The 22,423-nt window shown below is 36.1% G+C and overlaps 1 protein-coding gene across 3 annotated transcripts in view; it reads right to left on the reverse strand.

Moving 5' to 3' along the window:
• Positions 1-22,423, reverse strand: part of COG3 (component of oligomeric golgi complex 3) — a 67,678-nt gene that overhangs the window by 44,446 nt on the left and 809 nt on the right. The window contains exons 2-9 of one of the 3 annotated variants that reach the window (XM_049099515.1): positions 16,856-17,011; positions 13,704-13,850; positions 11,677-11,738; positions 10,277-10,442; positions 9,550-9,624; positions 8,208-8,300; positions 7,384-7,509; positions 5,816-5,896 (exon numbers count right to left, since the gene is read on the reverse strand). In XM_049099515.1, the coding sequence (XP_048955472.1) occupies positions 5,816-5,896; positions 7,384-7,509; positions 8,208-8,300; positions 9,550-9,624; positions 10,277-10,442; positions 11,677-11,738; positions 13,704-13,850; positions 16,856-17,011 (906 nt within the window). Of the gene's footprint in view, positions 1-5,815; positions 5,897-7,383; positions 7,510-8,207; positions 8,301-9,549; positions 9,625-10,276; positions 10,443-10,600; positions 10,744-11,676; positions 11,739-13,703; positions 13,851-16,855; positions 17,012-22,423 lie in introns of those variants that run through there. The other 2 variants (XM_025478255.3, XM_035704566.2) reach the window with 2 other exon arrangements.

Consider the following 22,423-nt stretch of genomic DNA (forward strand, 5'->3'; position numbering starts at 1 on the left):
AATCATGTTTTTAAGAAAGTAAGAGGTGCAGAGAGTTGACTTTGGGGAAATATAGCTATGGGTGAGAAGGCAGGGAGGGAGCCTGCTTACGGAGCCTATTACTAAGTATTAGAAGCAGCAGAGCATAAAATCTGAACTTTTAGTTAGAAGTCCTCTACCATGGGGGTCGTGCCTGTCTTCAAGGGGCTCAGGTAACGAAGCAGGGCAAAATCCCAGGAGTTAACATCTTGGTCTGAGGATCCCCTGGGTCATAAGAAGGGGTGGCACCAGGCACAGGAGCATGGAAGCCGGCTGAGAGCAGAGGTCTTGGTGCCAGCTTTCTGCTCTACATTGCCATAAACGGCAAACAGCTGCACAGCTATCTGACCTTTCCTAGGGCCCATCGACAAATGGCAAAAGTGGGGCAAGACCCTCTCCAGTAGGAACAGCACAAGTCTGCACCAGGGGAGTTCCTAAAATTGTGGAGTTTTGAAACTCAGTCACACGCCTGAGGTGGGTTAGGGTAATGGGTTACAAAGGTAGACTTAGGAAACTCGTGACTTATTAAAAAGTGCAATAATATTAGTATCATAGGAGTCCCAAAAGATGAAGAGAGAGAAAAAAAGGGGCAGAAAGTTTATTCAAACAAATTATAGCTGAAAAGTTCCCTAACCTGGAGAAGGACAGAGACACCCAAATCCAAGCAGCACAGAGAACTTCCATTAAATTCAACAAAAGCTGGCCATTGCAAAGGCATATTATAGTCAAATTCACAAAAAAATACAGACAAGGAAAGAATCCTGAAAGCAGCAAGGGATAAAAAAGTCCTTAACCTACAAGGGAAAACAGGTTCACAGCAGATCTGTCCACAGAAATTTGACAGGTCAGAAGAGAGTGGCAGAAAATACTCAACATGCTGAATAAGGAAGATATGCAAGCAAGAATTCTTTATCCAGCAAGGCTGTCATTCACAATAGAAGGAGAGATAAAGAGTGTCCCACACAAAAAATAAAGGAGTTCATGACCACTATTTAAATCAGCCCTACAAGAAATTTTAAGGGCTCTAAGACCAAAAGCAACAAACCCTAGAAAGGACCAGAGAACATCAACAGAAACACTAACTCTACAGGTTAACACAATGGCACTAGATTCCTATCTTTCAATAATTACTCAATGTAAATGGACTAAATGCTCTGAACAAAAGACACAGGGTATCAGAATGGGTAAAAACAAACAAACAAACAAGACTTATCTATATGCTGCCTACAAGGGACTCATTTTAGACCTAAAGACACCTGCAGGTTCAAAGCAAAGGAATGAAGAATCATCTTTCATGCTAATGGGCATCAAAAGAAAACCAGAGTAGCCATACACAACAAACTATATACATATAATTTTTTTTAAGATTTTATTTATTCATGAGAGACACAGAGAGAGAGAGGCAGAGACACAGGGAGAAGCAGGCTCCATGCAGGGAGCCTGATGCGGGACTCGATCCTGGGACTCCAGGATCACACCCTGGGCCAAAGGCTGCACTAAACCGTTGAGCCACCGGGCTGCCCAACAAACTATATTTTAAAATAAAACCTGTAACGAGAGATGAAGGGCATTATATCATAATTAAGGGTTCCATCCATCAAGAAGATCTAACAATTGTAAATATTTATGCCAACCTGGGAGCACCCAAACATATAAATAATTAATAAATATGTAAAAACTCATTGATAATAACACAAATGTAGTAATAAAGAGTGGAGCAGAAATAATATAGAAACAAAAAAACAGTAGAATAGATAAATGAAACTAAGAGCTGGTTCTTAATAAATTAAGAAAATTCATAAATCCCTAGCTAGACTTATCAAGAGAAAGGACCTAAACAGATAAAATTATGAATGAAAAAGAAGAGATCACAACCAACACCAGAGAAATACAATTATAAGAGAATACTATGAAAAATTATATCCCAACAAACTGGACAACTTAGAAGAAATGGACAAATTTCCTAGAAACTTACAAACTACCAAAACTGAAACAGGAAGAAGTAGAAAATTAAAACAGACCCTACCCAGTGAAAAAATTGAATCTGTAATCAAAAATCTCCTAATAAACAAGAGTCCTGGGCCAGATGGCTTCCCAGGGGAATTCTATCAGACATTTAAAGAGCTAATACCTTTTCTTCTCAAACTGTTCCAAAAAATAGAAAAGGAAGGAAAGCTTCCAAACTCATTCTATGAAGCCAGCATTACCTTGACTCCAAAATCAGCAAATCTCCCATTAAAAAGGAGAATTACAAGCCAATATTCCTGATGAACATGGATGTAAAAATGTTTAATGAAACACCAGCAAACCAAATTGAACAGTACATGAAAAGAACTACTCATCACGACCAAGTGAGATTTATTCCTGGCCTGCAGGGGTGGTTCAATATTCATAAATGAATCAACATGATTCACATTAGTAAAAGAAAGGATAAGAACCCTATGATCCTGTCAATAGATGCAGAAAAAAATTTTGACAAAATACAGCATCCTTTCCTGATAAAAACCTCAACAAAGACGGGATAGATGGAGCATACCTCAACATCATAAAGGCCATGATATCAAAGACCCACAGCTGCTAATGTAATCCTCAACAGGGAAAAACTGAGAGCCTTTCTCCTATGGTCAGGAACAAGACAAGGATGTCCACCCTCACCATTACTATTTAACACAGTAGTGGAAGTCCTAGCCACAGCAATCAGACAAAAAAAAGAAATAAAAGGCATCCAAATCAGCAAGGAAAAAGTCAACTTTCACTATCTGCAGACAACATACCATTCTACGTAGAAAACCCGAAAGACTCCACCAAAAACTTGCTAGAGCTAAACATGAATTCAGTAAATTTGCAGGATATAAAATCAATGTGGAGAAATCTGTTGCATTTCTAAAGCAGAAAAAGAAATCAAGAAATTAATCCAATTTACAACTGCACCAAAAACAGTAAGATACCTAGGAACAAGCCTAATGAAAGCGGTAAAAGATCTGTACTCTGTTCTATAAGTGTTATAGAACACTTATGAAAGAAATTGAAGAAGACACAAAGAAATGGAAAAACATTCCATTCTCATGGATTAGAAGAAAAAAACATTGTTAAGATGTCTATACTACCCAAAGGAATCTATATATTTAATGCAATCCCTATCAAAATACCAACAGCATTCTTCAGAGAGCTAAAACAATCCTAAAATTTGTATGGAACCACAAAAGACCCCAAATAGCCAAACCAATTCTAAAAAACAACACTGGAGGCATTTCAAGCTATATTACAAAGCTATAGTCATCAAGATGGTATGGGACTGGCACAAAAACAGAAAGATCAGTGGAATGGAATAGAAAATCCAGAAGTGGACCCACAACTATATGGTCAACTTTGACAAAGCAGGAAAGAATATCCAATGGAAGAAAAGACAGTCTCTTCAACAAATGGTGTTGGGAAAACTGGACCACATGCAGAAGAATGAAACTGGACCACTCTCTTACATCAAACGCAAACATAAATTCAAAATAGATCAAAGATCTAAATATGAGGCAGGAAACCATCAAAATCCTAGATGCGAACACAGGCAGCAACCTCTCTGATCTCAGCCATAGCAACTTCCTATTAGACACTCTCTGGAGGCAAAGGAAACAAAAGCAAAGATAAACTAATGGGACTTCATCAAGATAAAAAGCTGTACAGCAAAGAAAACAATCAACAAAACCAAAAGGCAGCCTACAGAATGAGAGAAGATTCTGCAAACAACATACGTGATAAAGGATTAGTTCCAAAATCTATAAAGAACTTATCAAACACAACATCCAAAAAAATAATCCAATAAAGGAATGGGCAGAAGACGTAAACAGACACTTTTTCAAAGAAGACATCCAGATAGCCAACAGACACATGAGAAGATGCTCCACATCACTCATTATCAGGGACATACATATCAAAACCACAATGAGATACTACCTCACACCTGTCAGGACAGCTAAAATGAACAACACAAGAAACAACAGGCGTTTGCAAGGATGTGGAGAAAGGGGAACCCCCTTACACTGGTGATGGGATTGCAAACTGGTGAAGCCACTCCAGAGAACAGTATGGAGGTTCCTCAAAAAGTTAAAAAGAGAACTACCCTACAATCCAGCAATTGCACTACTGGGTGTTTACCCAAAGGATACAAAAATACAGATTCGAAGGGATACATGCACCCCAATGTTTATAGCAGCATATTCAGCAATATCCAAACCATGGAGAGAGCCCCAAAGTCCATCGACTGATGAATGAATAAAGAAGATGTGGCACATATTTATACAATGGAATATTACTCAGCCATCAAAAGAAATTAAATCTTGCCACTTGCAATGACATGGATAGAACTAGAGTGAAATAATGCTAAGTGAAATAAGTCAGTCAAAGAAAGATAAATATTATATAATCTCACTCATCTGTGGATTTTAAAAAAGAAAACAGATGAACATAAGAGGAAGGGGAAAAGGACTAAAGGAGAGAGGGAAACACACCGTTAGAAGCTCTTAATGATAGAGAACAAACTGAGGGTTGATTGAGGGTGATGGGAGGGGAATGGGCTAGATGAGTGATGGGTATTAAAGAGGGCACTTGTGATCACTTGTGATGAGCACTGCATATTGTATGTAAGTGATGAATCACTGAATTCTATTCCAGAAACCAATATTGCACTGTAGGCTAACTAAAATTTAAATTAAAAAAAAAATCCTTCACTAACTCTCAAGAGAGAAACAGGGAGTCAGAGGCAGCAAAGGTAGACTACTCTTTCTAGTATCTTCACAATGAAGTAGAAAAAGGATACATGTACCAGCTCTAGTCAACTGTATCATGGATATATTTGAAAACATTAACACATTTATCTACTTTCTGCACCTTCCAATTCCAATCAAGATAAATATTCAGTGCATTCCTTTATGTATCAGGCACTGTGCTAACAAGGGTAGTAAAGAAGTCACATGTTCCCAACCTCAAGAATATATACCAACACTTATCAACCCCTATCTCTCAAAAATAGGGGACTACTTTTGGACTACTGCAAAATCTTTGTTAATCAGGCTTCCCCGTTGAAAATCTCTTTTCACCACAATCCATTCTTCACAGTGAATCCTTAGTTCAAAGAAATGGAAAATCTGAGCAAATCATTCTTCTGTTTAAAATACCTCACTAGGGCAGCCCAGGTGGCTCAGCAGTTTAGCACCGCCTTCAGCCCAGGGCGTGATCCTGGAGACCTGGGATCGAGTCCCACATCAGGCTCCCTGCATGGAGGCTGCTTCTCCCTCTGCCTGTGTCTTTGCCTCTCTCTCTCCTCCTGTGTTTCTCATAAATAAATAAATAAATAAATAAATAAATAAATAAATAAATAAATAATCTTTAAAAACATATGAATGAATGAATGAATGAATGAATGAATGAATGAATGAATAAAATACCTCACAAGTTTGAGCCCCATGTCCAGCTCTGTACTCAGAGGGGAATCTGCGGGAGATTTTTCTCTCCCTCTACCCCCCCACTCCTTACTTGCTCACTCTCTAACTAAACAAATAAATATTTAAAATAAGTGAATAAATACAACAAAATACTTCACTAGTTCTCCATTTTTCCTGGATTAGCATATGTGATACCCCTTGCTTTTAGGATACCACTAAGGTACACTGCTGTAATATGGAAAGACAGTGTCTACATTTCATTCATGTTCATTTTCCTGGTATAAGCAGGCCTAACATATAGTAGAATTTCAAAGCAGCTGGCTAAATAAACTTCATAGTAATATTTATGTCAATGGACTTACTCTGACTTTGGGAGCAGCAGCTCGAAATTTCACATAAAATAATGTAAAGGCATTGTCTGCATTAGGTATAGATGCAGGATCCTAAAGAGACATGGAGGAAGATAGGGAAGGAAGATAGTCAGCCAACAAATAATTATTCAGAAAATGTGACACCAATCATTTCAAACAGCTACTGCTCGGCCTATATACCAACCAAAAGCTTAAAGAGAAAAATCTCAAAGAGAGATTTCATATTAAATGAAATCTCTTTTGTAGTACTATCGCTAAAAATGAGAAATACTTATGTGGAGCTGTCGTCTCCTACCTCTTTATAATTAAAATTTACCCTACATTACATGACTTTGATGGTAAGTAGACCTGAATTCAGATTCATACTCAGTCACTTACTGACAGTAGGACATTGGCCAAATTACTGGACCTAAGATTCAGTGCATCCACCAAATGGTGATAACATGTACTCATAAAGGTTTTATACAGCTCAACAGTGAAGGCCTAGTTACTAGAACACAGTAGGTACTAGTACTGATTAGGTATTAATTTCCTAAACTTATTAAAAACTTTACAAAATAGAAAAATTATATAGTCGGCCTTCATATCAGTTAAGAGCAACTGAACAGTAAACTGTCACCCCAAAATCAGTGGCTTTGAACAGAAAGTTCAAGAAGATACCCCATGTTTTTTAGAAATTAAGCTTAAGAAATAAAATGCATAATCTTTGATTTTATTTTCTTATGAAAGAAATGTATTCAATGACCATCTTAGCTAGGTCCACTCTTAATTTTCTAATGTGGGATCCCTGGGTGGCGCAGTGGTTTGGCGCCTGCCTTTGGCCCAGGGCGCGATCCTGGAGACCCGGGATCGAATCCCACGTCGGGCTCCCGGTACATGGAGCCTGCTTGCTCCCTCTGTGTCTCTGCCTCTCTCTGTCTCTCTGTGTGACTATCATAAATAAATAAAGAAAAAAATATTTTTCTAATGTAACACCCTGTCCATTTTCCACCTAGCTTGTTTTGCTCCATCTATAATTAATTTGTTTCCTTCTTTGCTGACTGCTTTTCCTGAATATAAGCTCAATGAGCACAAGGACCTTGCTGGCTCCTTCTCTCTATTGTACGGTTCCCAGTACAATGCCAAGCACTGAGAAAGCACTCAATAAAAATACATTTGCTAAACACAGAAAATTAAATTATCTATCTTACATAAAGAAAAAAGTTCAAAGTATCCATCATATATAATCCCACCATTAAGAACCACTTTTATCATTTTGATGTATTTCTTTCCAATACTTTCATGAAGATAAGAAAATGTTTTAAATGACAAATAGTTTGAATTTTATTATTTACTATATAGTACGGAGTACTTCTCACACTATTAAATATTTTTTGAAAATAAGAGTCTGATGGACAGATACAATACAGCCATTTTTTCGTATTATAAATAAAACCGATACATATTCTTATTTAACAAAAGGTAAAGTTTTTAGAGTTAATAAGTACTAATCTTATACTTAGATTATGGAAGATAAATGAATAAAAAAAGAAGAAAAAACACCTCATCAGGTAACTCACCCTTTTTAATAACTGATTTGTGAGGTTTTGTAGTGTGTTTATAGTGTAGGTCTTCATAAGATGCAAAGCTTTAGAAAGACATTGCTTAAACTTCAGCAAATATACAGGATAATCTTTAAAATTTGGCTGTAAAGGAAAGGGAAAGATTTATAAAGAGGAAACAAAAAAAGGCAGAGTAAACTACAAAAACAAATCTTTTATAGGGTCTTACACAGATAGGAAGCTCTCGGCAAAGACGAATACAGACTGCCCACACCCCACCAACACCTGCCCAAGCAAAAGTTCACTTTATGCCATTTCACTTTTATTTGACGTAAGACCTACAATAGTACTTGTTTTTGCTAATGAAAAGAAATCCAAAGAGGATTTTTCACTTTTATGAAATGGTAAATGTTTCATTTTATGCCATTTCAGCTACTACTTTCAGAAAGTGGGGGAAACCTTATACTGCTATAAATCCTTGGTGGACAGAAAGAGTGATTACATTAAAGGGCCTGTTCCTTTAATTTCCTCCCAAGTAACACTTTTTATTTCCAAAGAAGTATCTAAAACAACAGGAAGTCAACAGCATAAAAATCACTCCTCCTGTTAGAAGGGTAAAACTGTCAGCCAGGACCTCTTCTACTCCAGGGATTGTTGCATCAGCAGCTAAAAGTACTTCTTTACACCACTGCAAACAACGACTAAGAATTTACTACAGTCTTTCTTCAAGTATAATACAGATACGTTTTTCCCTTCAGAAGAAATAATTACTTTATAGCCTAAGAAATGATACATAGGGATGTTAAGATTTCTTAAAAACATGCAAAAATACCATGACTTACATGTGATGAGATATATGTTATACAATCATCTAACTTGGCCAGCATAGGTATAAATCCTTCACTATTAACAGACAACGTAGGAGAATTCAATTTCTTTAAGAAAAAAAAAAATCATAATTCACAAAAAATATACAGGTGAAAGTTGAAAATTATGTATTGGAATTAGCATATTTCCCTTTAGGCTACAACAGTTACACTAATGTCCTTATATTTTAATAATTACTAAAATATCCTCAAATATAGCCCATGTGTAGTAATAATAATAAAGAAAGGACCAAAAAAATACTGATTTAATTCAGCTTATTCTTAATGAGCTTTAAGGGGGCTCTACATAAACTAACAAATATTTATTCACCCAATTGTACAACGTTATACTAAAATAACACATCAACTACCCAGATTTCCCATTTTCTAGTACTTTACAACATATACAAATTTCCTACTTTCAAACCCTGGCAATTTTCTCAAGTTAAAGAATTAACTAGCAGTCATACCATGTTTCACAGTCATGTTACAAAAGTAAAACATAAAATCTATAAGCAAACTACAAGTAAATGTATATAAAAATAAACATACACAAATAAGTATAAATGCAAATAATATATAAATCTTTAATACTTAAAGTATAAAATTACATATTAAGATATATAAAATTATATAACATATGTCTTTATATAATATATAAAATATAAAAATATAAGTGATGTATGTTAAAATATAAACGGACAATTATTTCTTATCTTGATAGTTTGGCAACGAATGATCTCCCTTGTATCCTATTGTTAACTGGCTACTAGTTTTCTATCTCTGTAGTAAACTATAATAATTATTAATTCAATCATTTTAATAATTTATACATAGTACTTATGATTAATTTATGAGCCAGAAAGACACAGGGATGTAATTTACACAGCAGTCTTCATTGAAACTATTATTTTGGGATATAAGCATGCATTATAAGGACTATACTTCAAACTGAACATGAGATTAACTTAAAAAATGTTTTGATTACTAATAACAGCACAAACACAGCAAGATTTAAAATTTAATATTTCTTTTTACAATCTTCATAGCTTACAAAGACACTATAAGTGGTAACTGACAAGGAGATTTTAATAACAGTAATATAACTTAAGAAGAACTACACAACTTAAGTCATATTTTTAAAAATCTAAACTAGTAATGTTACCTCCATCAGGTACAAATAGAATATCCTATCAGCAAGCAAACTATTAAGTTCAAATACCACTCAGGCCAATTTATAAATTTAAAGGTTATATTCCAAAAGGAAAATATAAAATAAAGTCATTAACTTTACAAAAAAGTAAAAAACAATGCTTACTGTGTTAATAGTTTCCAATTCATTAAAATAGGAAAGCTTTTGTTGAATGTTTTCAGCCAGATCAACAAGTTCCGACTTGCATTTTTTAAAAGAAAAAAATCAGTATAAGAATATACGAATCAACACTCCAGTCTCAAAATTGCATTGAACAAATTTATATCAGATATACAGATTTATGTTAGACATAAGATTTCAGACTAATGCTCAAAGATTTCTACAATTATGGACTAATAAACAATGATTAGTACAGCAACTTACATATGATCTTTTATAAAACAATAAATTGCCTTTCAAAAAACACACAAAATACACAGAGAAAACTCACATAAAATAACTTAAACGTTCTATCTTTAAATCATAAATTTTACTGCAGTCAAGATCAGTTCATCTTTTCATAAACTCCACCATTACTATAATCACCATGCTTGTCTATAAAGTGTCTAAAGAGTGGACAGAGCAAATTAATGTAACCTCTTCACTCTGAAATTGTACTGAGACAGAACTTCTAGCTCATAACATAGGAAAGCCTGTCTTGCCCCATTCATTCATGTAAGCTTATTTAAAATAAAAAACAGTCTGACAATGTAATAATTTGTATGCATAGGCCTCATGCAGAGCAGACTTCAATATACACTTGAAGAAATTAAAGAAATTAGAATTAAATTCTATCCGTCTACTTAAAAATAAAATATTAAATATAATCACTCTCTCCCATACTCCAAATTACCTGTTCTTTTAGGAGCTGTTCACAGGCTTCATGTAGGGTTCCTGTCTTATTGGACACAAAAAGATACTGTTTCTGCAATGATTCCAGATGCTGAAGAGCGTTGTTTACATCATTCAATATAGCATCACACTGCTCCTGAAACCCAGACAAGTAATCCCTCATCTGTCTAGAAAACAGAACCAAAAGGGGATTGGCAATAATATTTTCCCCCAATAAGCAGAGTCAATAAACAACAAAGTCTCAATTTTCCCCAAATGCTTTAATTTCAGGAGAGAAGTCTGACCCACTACTAAAGCTCATTATATTCAAAAAGTATTTTAACACCTTTTTCAATAATTTAGTGGGAAAATCACTCCAACTATAAGCAACAAAAGGAATCACTCTTGAAGCCACAAGTTAGCTTTCCACACATCGGCAACAAAGCACTGGCTTAACTTTCAAAAACTGAGACACTAGGGCCATCCCAAGGTATCAAGCAGGTCAATCCCTCAGGTCATTTATGCCAAAAATCCCATGATGGTGTGATGTCATGGAAAGAATTCTGGACTTGGAATTAGAAGACCTGAGTCCAAGTTCCAGCTGTGTCCAAGTCTCTATGACATTAAGCAAGTTACTTTCAGGCCTCAGTTTGCACATTTGTAAAAAGGGAATGATAATAATACCTTTTCTCACATAGCTGCTGTAAAGATTAAGTGGAATCATGTATCAAAAACCCTAACACACTACCTACCAATAACAGTCACTTAATGTTAAATAAATGCAATTATTCAACCCACTGTCGCCAAATCAGCTAGAAATGATGCACCATTCATTTTTTCCATGCTATCAATATACACAAACAGAACAACACAGTTTTATACTCAGTCCAGGTGGGCATCCCTAAAATCTCTTGGGTCCCTACATCTAAAGAAAAGCAACAGATATTTCTTATAGTTCCTGTAAAATTCCCACTTGAACCCAAACCTTTCTAGAGTTATCTACCAACCCAATGTCTATACTTCCTAACCTATTAATTAGGATAGAACTTTTTTTTTAATCACATAATTTCTCTCTAGCTCTTTTTGTTGTTGTTGTTGTTGTTGTTAAAGATTTTATTTATTTATTCATGGGAGACACAGAAAGAGAAAGGTAGAGACACAGGCAGAGGGAGAAGCAGGCTCCATGCAGGGAGCCCAATGTGGGACTCAATCCCAGGACTCCAGGATCATGCCCTGGGCCAAAGGCAAGTGCTAAACCGCTGAGCCACCCAGGGATCTCCTCTCTAGCTCTTTTTAAAGAAAATGTCACTGTTGTGACATATATCTTAATTCTTTTTAAAGACAGATTACAAAAAATAAAAATAAAAAAAAAAGAAATGAAATGCTGTAGGTAGCCAACAAACTCAAGAACCACATACATACCTGTATTTAGTTTCTTCATCCTGATCCATCTGAGTTTGTAGCTTTGCAAACCAGGAGAAAAACTGGAAAAATAAAAAGTATTATAGTGTCAACAAAACTAAAACAGACAAAATGAAAAGTGGCTACATGCTAAACAGCAAGTCAAAAGGGTAGACACTATCTAAGTCTTATTGTTTGGGGCTCAGACATTAATAATTACTTTTAAGCCAGGAGATAATAATTTAATTCCACAGTCAATATCTACATGCTAGGAAAAGCAAAGGATTTTAAAAACACTGGATTCGGAGTCAAACAAGGAAGAGTATTAAAGACACAATATGTAAAAAATATATATCCCTGCTGAAGAAGCTAATGCCTATTTGCTACTTTGCTAAATTTGAATAGGTAACATAGAGTTTGGGGTAAATGTTAATATCAATGCTATCTAATAAGAATTATAAAAATATAAACTGAAATAATATAACAGAATGATTTAAGAACATGGACTTTTGTATCACCTAAACCTGGATTTGAGTCCTGGGGCCCTGCCACCTTATGTCATGAAAAATATCTATTATTAAAAAGAGGTGGAGAAGACTGACCTTAACAATATGAAGAATGATGGAAATGTTTTATATCTTGATCACAGTGGTAGTTACACTCGTCAAAACTCATCAAGTGATATACTTAAAAGGAGTATATTTTATTGGGTGTAAATTCTAACTCAATATATTAGTTTTTTTTAAAAATTGAAAGAGAGATACACAGGTACAATTTTAGCCCAGACGACTCTTTTTTTCAGAGTCCAAATAAGGTCATTGACATGGTGCAAGATTATCTTCTACAACTCTCAAGTGGGATTTGAAGTCAGGGGTATGCTTGATTCCCTAAAGATACTAGGCTTGCCAAGTACCTTAGCTATCATTTACTGAACACTGACTGTGTGCCTGCCATACACTGCATGCATTATCTTATTTAACTTTCAGAAAAAATCTCCTAAAATGGGTACACAATCATCTTTGTTTTACAGATTAGAACTAAAAGCCCAAGATACAAGTAATTTGCCTAAACTCACAAAGATGGTAAGTGATGGAGGTGACTTTCACAACTAGGATGGCCTAACTCAAGCAGTAGATAGTTCTTTTTCACTCTGCAGCACTGCCTCTTGACTTACTTACTATAAATGCAATTCAGCATGCTTGCTTTTTGTTTTACTTGGTAAATGCCTAAGCTTTGATTTTTATAGGGTAGGAAAAAGAGACAAGGGGAAATGGCAGAAGAAACTGCCATTTAGGTATTTAAACATTTAGGTTTATAATTAGGAAAAAATAAAAATCAAGAGAACTCTACATATGTAAATTACTGAAAATAACTATAAGGATTCATCTAAAGAGAATAATTAAGTTCTTAAAAAAAGAAATTACCTAGCAACAAGCAGAAAGGTTGTGTGTGTACATGTGAGTGTATGTGCACAGGCACGCTAGAGGAACACAATAACAACATACACTGGGGGAGATAAAAAATGCATGAAATATTTAAAACCCATTTTAAATTTATTTTAGTCATGATAGCTAATGAGTAGCTATCAACATTCAAACTTGAAATATCATATCTTTGTATGTCAAGTATAACTGGGCAATAGGTTCATTTAAAACACAAAACAGGGCAGCCCTGGTGGCTCAGTGGTTTAGCGCCACTTTCAGCTCAGGGCATGATCCTGGGGACCCCAGGATCGAGTCCCATGTAGGGCTCCCCGCATGGAGCCTGCTTCTCCCTCTGCCTGTGTCTCTGCCTCTCTCTCTCTCTCTCTCTCTCCCTGTGTCTCTTCTGAATAAATAAAATCTATAAAAAATATTTTAAAAAATAAAAATAAAAAAATAAAACACAAAACAGCCACAGCTAACACAAAATCAAGAATGTTCTAGAAAGATCTGATATTAACTATAGTTTCAAATGTTTAGAACTTTTAATTAGGATATTTTTTTAATTGCCCTATCTTAAGATATTTAGAATAATCAAACATCCTTAGGAATAACATTAACGTTCACCTGCTGTGCAGTTTCAATTCTTTCTTCTTCCATTTCTAAGGAAGTGAACCCCTTCAAGAGAATGTCTTCTGTAGATTCAGGTACTATTGAAGTCTGTGCAATGGGCCGCGACTGGGATGCTAAACTACACAAATCTTCAATTGGAAGCTTTAAAAAAAAAAGAACCATAAAGATATTTAAATAACTTGAAAATTCTCTAAACTCAAAATTATTATTCCATCTCACCATTTTGAAAGACAAAAGAACGTTTTCTATTAAATCATTTGAGGTTAATAAACGCCATTAATAACACAACTAGGTTCTTTCTATTAAATGCTAATCTCAAAATGTAAACCTGATACTGGATCACACCATTAGTAAAGTATTATTTTCTTTTTTAAAGATTTTATTTATTTATTCATGAGACAGAGACATGGAGAGAGAGGCAGAGACATAGGCAGAGGGAGAAGCAGGCTCCCTGTGGGGAGCCTGATGCAGGACTCAAGCCCCTGAGATTACGCCCTGAGCCAAAGGCAGACACTCAACCACTGAGCCAGGCATCCCGTAAGGTAGGATTTTTGAGTTACCTTTCTAATACTAGCCATGAATCTGTGCTGATCAATACACATTTCCTTCCTTGATCCTCTTATAAGCTGGCCCTGTTGTTGAAAGTAGTTTGTCTTTCCCAGGATCTAACAGAAGAGCCTGGCCTCATTAATGCTTGCCAACAGAAAATAAATCACATCCAAGAATTAACTATCAATAGTCATCAATAATTATCAATTATCTCCTTCTGTCATTTCTACCACTGGCACACTTACCCACACCTTCTTGGTGACAAATTTTGAAATTATAACTGAATAGAAAGAATTCCAGTTTCTCAACAGTTTTAGAAAAGCCCACGAATAAGGTCTCACTTTGATGCCATCAGACCTACAACACTTTCTAGTTCTCAATCACTAAAGCTAATCCAGGTGTTAATTTATCTATAGTCACAGACGTGCTGTTTTTAGACCTCCTATAAATGGAGTGTGGATGCAGGGTAGGGTAAAAGGGCCTGTTTCATTTCAATTCCAGTTTTTAGTCCTTAGAGCATAACATTTAAGGCCCACCTATATAAAACCTTGACCCAGGACCTTACAAAATTGTCCCACCTGTTTTTCTAGATAAAAAAACTTTCATCCGAAGACAGTATTTTACCTTCAAAGCTAAAAAAAAAAAAAAAAAAAAAAAAGTTAGATGCACAGTGAACCATCACTAACTTAGAAATAAATCCTTTAAAAAACAGGTGTTAGGGATCCCTGGGTGGCGCAGCGGTTTGGCGCCTGCCTTTGGCCCAGGGCGCGATCCTGGAGACCCGGGATCGAGTCCCACGTTGGGCTCCCGGTGCATGGAGCCCGCTTCTCCCTCTGCCTGTGTCTCTGCCTCTCTCTCTCTCTCTCTCACAGTCTGTGTGACTATCATAAATAAAAAATAAAAATAAAAATAAATTAAAAAAAATAAAAGGTGTTTTTGTACGTGAGTTCAAGTGGAGCTATTCTTTCTGGTTTGGTAAGGCACCTTACAGAGCAGCCTGATTGGAACCATGTTCCTGCTCACTTATAAGCTGTGTGACAATGGGCAAATTACTTAATGTTTCTAATCCTCAATTTCTTTTCTATAAAGTAAGAATTACAGTATGTATCACGAACCATTACGAAAAAAAGAAAACACAGGTGTGGGAAAATAGTCTTCTTATACTGCTAGGAAGCTGCAGACCAAAAAACAAACAAACGTGCTCAGGAAAGGTCCTCCATCTGCCTTCTCCCCACAAATGAGTCTGACTTAGGAGCCAGGAGGTTGTGGGTATATGTAAACACGTCTTATTAAGGGCATCATTTATTCATGTAAACTCTTTCTGAATGGTGACATAGTACTTCAGTATAAAAGGACATAGCAAGAACTAAGTTTCTCAAATCCAGTGAAAATCTATCTTTCAGTCTAAAGTGTCAGCAGCAACTGTGAGCTACTACCAGGGATTCTGAAAGTAAAAGGGCCTTTGTTTCATTCCAATTGCAGTTTTTAGTCTGGTGGTAGAGAAAGCTTTGCAGAGGTAAGTCACACTGCTCCTGCTCTGTGGAACCACCCAATCACCAACAACAAGCTGCCTCCTTGCAGAGGGGGATGTAATATTATGTGTATTTAGTATAATGCCTGCCAGATAATAACACTCAATGTCAGCTATTGCTATTTATCATATTATTATTATTTGTACTTATGAGCAACAGAAAAAGTAAATCTATCTACAAATCAGAATCTATAGTGCTTCCTGGGAACAGAACCGTCTATAAGCGATCTTTACAAAATTGTATCTCATTAGGAGTAAAATTTGGTTCTATATGAACAGACTGTGACAAAATTCAAACATGATTCTATTATCAACATTTACACAATAGTTAAAAGGGAAAAGAGGAAGGAGATGTGAATCAGGCTCAGATTTGAAAAACACACCAGAAAGCACAGAGAGACCAGGCTAAGGTAAAGAAAGCTGGGCAGAGGACTGCTGCAATGGATTCATCAGTACACTCAACACAGCTAAAGAATCAGTGAACTTAAAGACAGTCAATATAATCACTCAATAGGAAACATACATGGGGAAGCAGAGTGAGAAAATACAAACTGAACACAATATCCAAGAACAGTAGGATGGTCTCAAATTATCTAGTACATGTATAATCTGAATCCCAAAAGGAAAGAGAATAGGGTAGAAAAAATATTCAAAAAGATAGTAATTGAGAATTTTCCAAAAATAATAAAAGACACCAAACTACAGTTCTGAACAGCTCAGAGAATCCCAAGCGGAATACAAACACAAATACACATCTAGACAGATGAGAGTCAAACTCCTGAAAAAAACGAAGTTAAAAAGAAAATCTTGGGAGACGGAGGAAAAAAGACATTACATACAGAAGAAAGAAGATAAGAATTACAGAAAAATTCTCATCAGAAGTTATGCAAATCTTTTAAGTGATAAAAGGAAAAAAAAGTCAATCCAGAATTCTTTATCTAGAATTTTTTTTTTTAATGAAAGGGAAATAGAGACTTTAAACAAGGCTGAGAGAATGCATTTCTAGCAGACTTGGGCTAAAAGAAATGTTAAAGCCAGCTCCTCTAAAGCAGATGGAACATAATACCAGACAGAAAACTGAGTCTTTAAAAAACAAAACAGGAACGCCTGGGTGGCTCTGTGGTTGAGCATCTGCCTTGGGCTCAGGTCGTGATCCCAGGGTCCTGGGATCGAGTCCCACATCAGGCTCCCTGCAGGGAGCTTGCTTCTCCCTCTGTGTCTCCTGTAAGTAAATAAACAAAATCTCTTTAAATAAATAAATAAAGGTAGACTGTGACTAATTAAAGAAATAAGTTATAAACACCAGGGCAATCATTTAAAATATTGAAAACACACAGAGGATCTAACAAAATTCAGTCCTTCAATACACCACCAAAACCTGTATCTAAATTTAACTCAATCACTTTGAGAAAAAAGGCCCTAAATGTATCTTTAAAAATCCTGTAGATCAGGGCAGCCCCGGTGGCGCAGCGGTTTAGCGCCGCCTGCAGCCCGGGGTGTGATCCTGAAGACCCGGGATCGAGTCCCACGTCGGGCTCCCTGCATGGAGCCTGCTTCTCCCTCTGCCTGTGTCTCTGCCTCTCTCTCTCTCTCTGTCTCTCTCATAAATAAATAAATAAAAAATCTTTAAAAAAAAAAAAAATCCTGTAGATCAATATCAAAACCCTGATTGTCATACCACATACTATGGTTTTACAAATGAAAATGTAAGAATCATATTCTCCCATCAGAGTTTATGAGGTATTAAACCACAGAAGTCTGATACTACTTCATGATATATCAAATTACAGATAAAAAGTAACTTTCCTCTTGTTCCACAATCATTTTTAATACATATAGCAGTCCTTTTAAACAGTTACTTAAAAAAATAAATTCAAAGGACATTCAGTGAAAGTCTCCTTCTCCTGGACCCATTCTCCAACCATACAGTTCCTTCTCAGAAGCTATTAGTTACTTAGTTTCTCACAACTCTTCCCTATGGTAGCCTATGTATATACAAGGGAAGTGTACCCTGTTTAACCTGGATAATGGTACCATATACACTCTGCCTTTTTCATTTAATAGGCAGCATTTTCAATTCTCTCTCTTTTTTTCTTTTCTTCTTTTTCTTTTTTTTCCAATTCTCTCTCAACAGAGTGTAAGGAAAAGTTGGATTTTACTCTCTCACTTTAAATTCATAACTCTGTCATTAAAATATAACAAGCCCATTATTTTAGAAGTCTAGGAGTACAGAATGATTATTTCAGTAAAAATCAAATCTTCCTTCTTCTCCTCTATCCTGGCAGTTCCTTGTTAAGGCAATACCAGTGTTTATCACTGAGAAATATTTTAAAGGAATTTGAGGGCAGAATGAAGAACTTAATAAAGAATCAAAGAGATATTTGCAATCTTTATCAATCATCCCTTATCAAAATTATTCAAAACACATAAACATAACTTTATTCTAAATCAAGAGTTATAATGAATAGTAAAATCCTTCCCCCAACCCCTACTTTTAGCCAATTTAGCCATTTTCAGTATTTACGGTTACCCTATAACTCTACAACACAGATTTACGGCATTGTCTCTTCACTGAATTCATCAATTTGAGGTCCTCGCTAAATAAAATGAAATAAGTATCGCTAACATTTTCCTCTACATTTAACCTCAAATTTTGTAGAAATAAGTATCGCTAACATTTTCCTCTACATTTAACCTCAAATTTTGTTATTTATACCATCTCTTTTTTAGATTATAAAAATAATGTTGATACCTTGTTTTGTAATTAAGTCTTTAGATTTTTTTAAGTAGCAGTACATACTTCCCGGCTTCCATAAATTTACCAAAACTACAGGTTCACTGATACTGTCTGTCTTTTTGGAGTGCCACGCATTTATTACTGTGATGTCAAAGGGACCAAGGGTCATACACATATGCTCAGTCTGCCATTTTAAACCAAAAAATATTTATCTTCTAATTTACTTTAGAAAACAAAAATCATATGAAAACTCGAGATACTTGAGAAGCTCGTGTAAATATTCTAGACAGAGTCTGTAGTCTAGATGTGAGTAAACATAATTTGAATATATGATAAAGCATTCTAAATAGAATTACTTTATATACAAATACTAACTACTTTGCAAGCATAAGGACTTTTAAATACCAGAAGCAGAAGGAGGCTTCCTGTCCCATTCCCTTTGTCTCACTGATACAAAACCATTTTCTCTCAAACCAAGCAAAAGTCACGCTGACTGCTTGTAGGAAGTAATTTTTAGAGACACAAAACAAGTTGCTTTTAAGAGTATGAAAAAATGTCCCCATTGGGTACACTTGCTCAGCTGTCTTCTTTTCTCAAAGCACCTGGAACAGAATGGAAAATCAAGATGGGGTGTGGTGGTGTCGTGAACTTTCCTGTTCTGACCCTTCATTCACTCCTGGCTTTCCTGGCTGGTTCAGTCAGTGGAGCTCAAAACTCTTTTTTTTTTTTTTTTTTTTTGAGCTCAAAACTCTTGATCTGAGTCGTGAGTTTGAGCCCTCATTGCGTGTAGAAATTACTTTGAATAAATAAATAAATAAACTGATGGATCTCATTCACTCCTGAGTCCTCTGGCTCACTCACATTGTGTTAGCTTCCAGATGGAGCAGCCATTTAACCACCACAGAGAGAAGAGTAAAGACCCTAATTGTCAGTCCTTGAGAGCTACTGTATAGTTTATGCAAATAGCACATTAATATCTTAAATAATAATTACAATAAACTATCAATCTTACCTGACCAGCTAAGCAGGTCCAGGAAGAAAACAAATACACCTTTCTTTCCTAAACTTTACTTTTTTTTTTCACAGTTCTGGATTAGAGAATACAACTTTCATAATCTAAACAATTCACTCCCTAAATGAAACCTGTGTGTTCCTTTCTCTCTTTGGAGCAAATCAATGAAGAGGTACAGATGGAATCTCAGAACCTTCCTCAAAGCACTAACCTCTCTTTTCTTACCTTTGCTCTGAGACACCTATACCAGCTCAGGATCACAAAATTCTAATCTATTCTTTCAAGTTATTAATCATTTGGGGGGGGGAAGGCATATAATATAATATTAGCAGGTCGTTTGCCATATGCACTTTTACAATACATGATTTCATTGAATTCTCACATCTCCCCATCAGACAAATAAATAGTATTATAATCCCCATTTTATAAAGAAGAAAAAGGGCTCAAAGAAGCTAAATCTATTAAGAACACACAGCCTTTAGGACAACTGTCACAGTACATTTCAGGTAAACTTCAGGATCAATTATTGCAGCATTTATCAAGAAAGAAAAAGGCCCTCAGTACTAAAAAATTTGCCCTGGCTAGAAGAAACCAGTCTACCTAATATTTTACTCCAAATTCTCTTATCTAACACCAAAAAAAAAAAAAAAAAAAAAAAAGAAAAGATAACTTGTTTCCAAGGTAAGACCAGTTCCCCTTCATTAAAGACAAAGCTATTTCTTAAGAAGTTTAACAGCTTTATAATATTTGCTGACATGTTAACTGGCCTTTTGTTATTCAACAAACCTGCTTAGTTCCAGTTGTTCAGGAAGTAATAGATCTTATGAAAATTGTGAAATACTACAGAAAATCCTCCACAGATACACTGGACAAAATAAAAATTGAGGCATTCCTTTTCATCACTAGTGTTGACAGTGGTAATGAATAAAAATTTCAATTCCAGTCTTCCCACCAGACATAATGGAAGATCCCAGACAGGTAAATAAAGGTCATTTCATTCCCGGAGGAATCCAATCCCTATTCTGCATGTACCAGAACACCCTCACTGCAGCCCTGAACTTGTCAAGCTCATCTCTTACCCTAGACTTCACATGGTTTTTTCCCCTTCACCTGGAAGGTTATTTCTCTAGTCTTTGCAAGGCTGGCATCTCTTATTTTCCATCATGAGTTCTCACCTTGGATTGTCACTTTCTTGGGCTTCCTCCCTTGTCTAGAGCGCACCTCATCCCTTTGTGTCACACTATCCTGTTTTATTTTCCTTATATCATGGGTCACTGTCTCAACTTACCCTGTTCTTTTTTACAAGCTCATGATCACAATTATATTGGCTCCATGAGACTGGGGCTCTTGGTTTTCTTATCTTTCTATCCTCAATCCCAGCCCAAGGTGGGCACATAATATATGTCAAACAACTGCATGAGGTTAACGTGGGCATTATGCTGCATAAATATGGGGGGGTGGGGGAAATGGGGTGAAAATGAAAGATTTCATTTACTTCCTCCAAACCCTTTCCTTCACACTCAATGAGAATAATAAGAGTTTATGAGCTAAGACAATAAAAACAATTCAGTTGGGCAGCCCGGGTAGCTCAGTGGTTTAGCGCCTGCCTTTAGCTCAGGGTGTGATCCTGGGGTCCTGGGATCGAGTCCTGCATTGGGCTCCCTGCATGGAGCCTGCTTCTCCCTCTGCTTATGTCTCTGCCTGTCCCTCTCTCTCCCATGAATAAATAAATAAAATCTTAAAAAAAAAAAAAAAAAACACACAATTGGGTTACTTTTCTTGTGGACTATGTTCCCCACAGGGGGCTGCAATATTCAAGCATCCTGCTTCCCTAACAGGCCAAATCAATTATAAACAGACTGGAACATTTATAGAGCAAACAACTTCTATTATCTAGAGCGTAAAAGACTTTGATAGCCCAGCCAAAAGATTTCCACCTGCTTCCTGCTTCATTTCAGCATAGCATCCTCCTATAAGCACACAGACAAACCCAAGAAAGAACTCCTGTCCTTGAAAGCGGAGTGCACCACAGTGAAAGGGAACTTTCCAATCAGAATTCTTAACCTCTATAATTTGAGAGTAGAAAAAAATAAAAAAAAAACTTTGAGTCTCTAAAAACAATCTGCCTTTGGACACAACTCAAAATCGTGTACAATGAGTGCTTCCAACATTAAAAAAATAATTTAAGGGACGCCCGGGTGGCTCAGCGGTTGAGCGTCTGCGTTCTGCTCACGGCGTGATCCTAGGGTCCCGGGATCGAGTCCCACGTGGGGCTCCCTGCGTGGAGCCTGCTTCTCCCTTTACCTGTGTCTCTGCCTCTCTCTGTCTCTCATGAATAAATAAATTAAAATCTTTAAAAAGAAAAAAAAAACTAATCCAAAAAATTATCATTAAATTGTAAGAACTATAAAATTTATTTATAAAAATCATTATTAAAAAATAATAAAACAATTACAACAAATATTATTATAACAAAATAATAATCCTAAACCTGGCCCTCGCAACCCAGAAAAAAAGTTTGCCAAACATGTGACAATTCATAAAAAGTACTTCTTCGATCCCTGGGGGGGGCTCAGCGGTTGAGCACCTGCCTTCAGCCCAGGGTGTGATCCTGGAGGCCTAGGATCGAGTCCCGCGTCGGGCTCCCTGCATGGAGCCTGCTTCTCCCTCTGCCTGTGTGTCTGCCTCTCTCCATCTCTCTGTATCTCATGAATGAATGAATGAATGAATGAATGAATAAATAAGTAAATAAAACCTTTAAAAAAAAAAAGTACTTCTTCGCGTTGTAACTACTTGAACTGAATCGTGCAAACGGTAATATTTTCATCAGGAAGAAACACGCTGAGGGCAGCCTGGGGGGGGGGGGGCTCAGCGGTTTAGCCCCT

The sequence above is a fragment of the Canis lupus genome, chromosome 22 (assembly GCF_003254725.2).
Source record: "Canis lupus dingo isolate Sandy chromosome 22, ASM325472v2, whole genome shotgun sequence".
Lineage (NCBI taxonomy): Eukaryota > Metazoa > Chordata > Mammalia > Carnivora > Canidae > Canis > Canis lupus.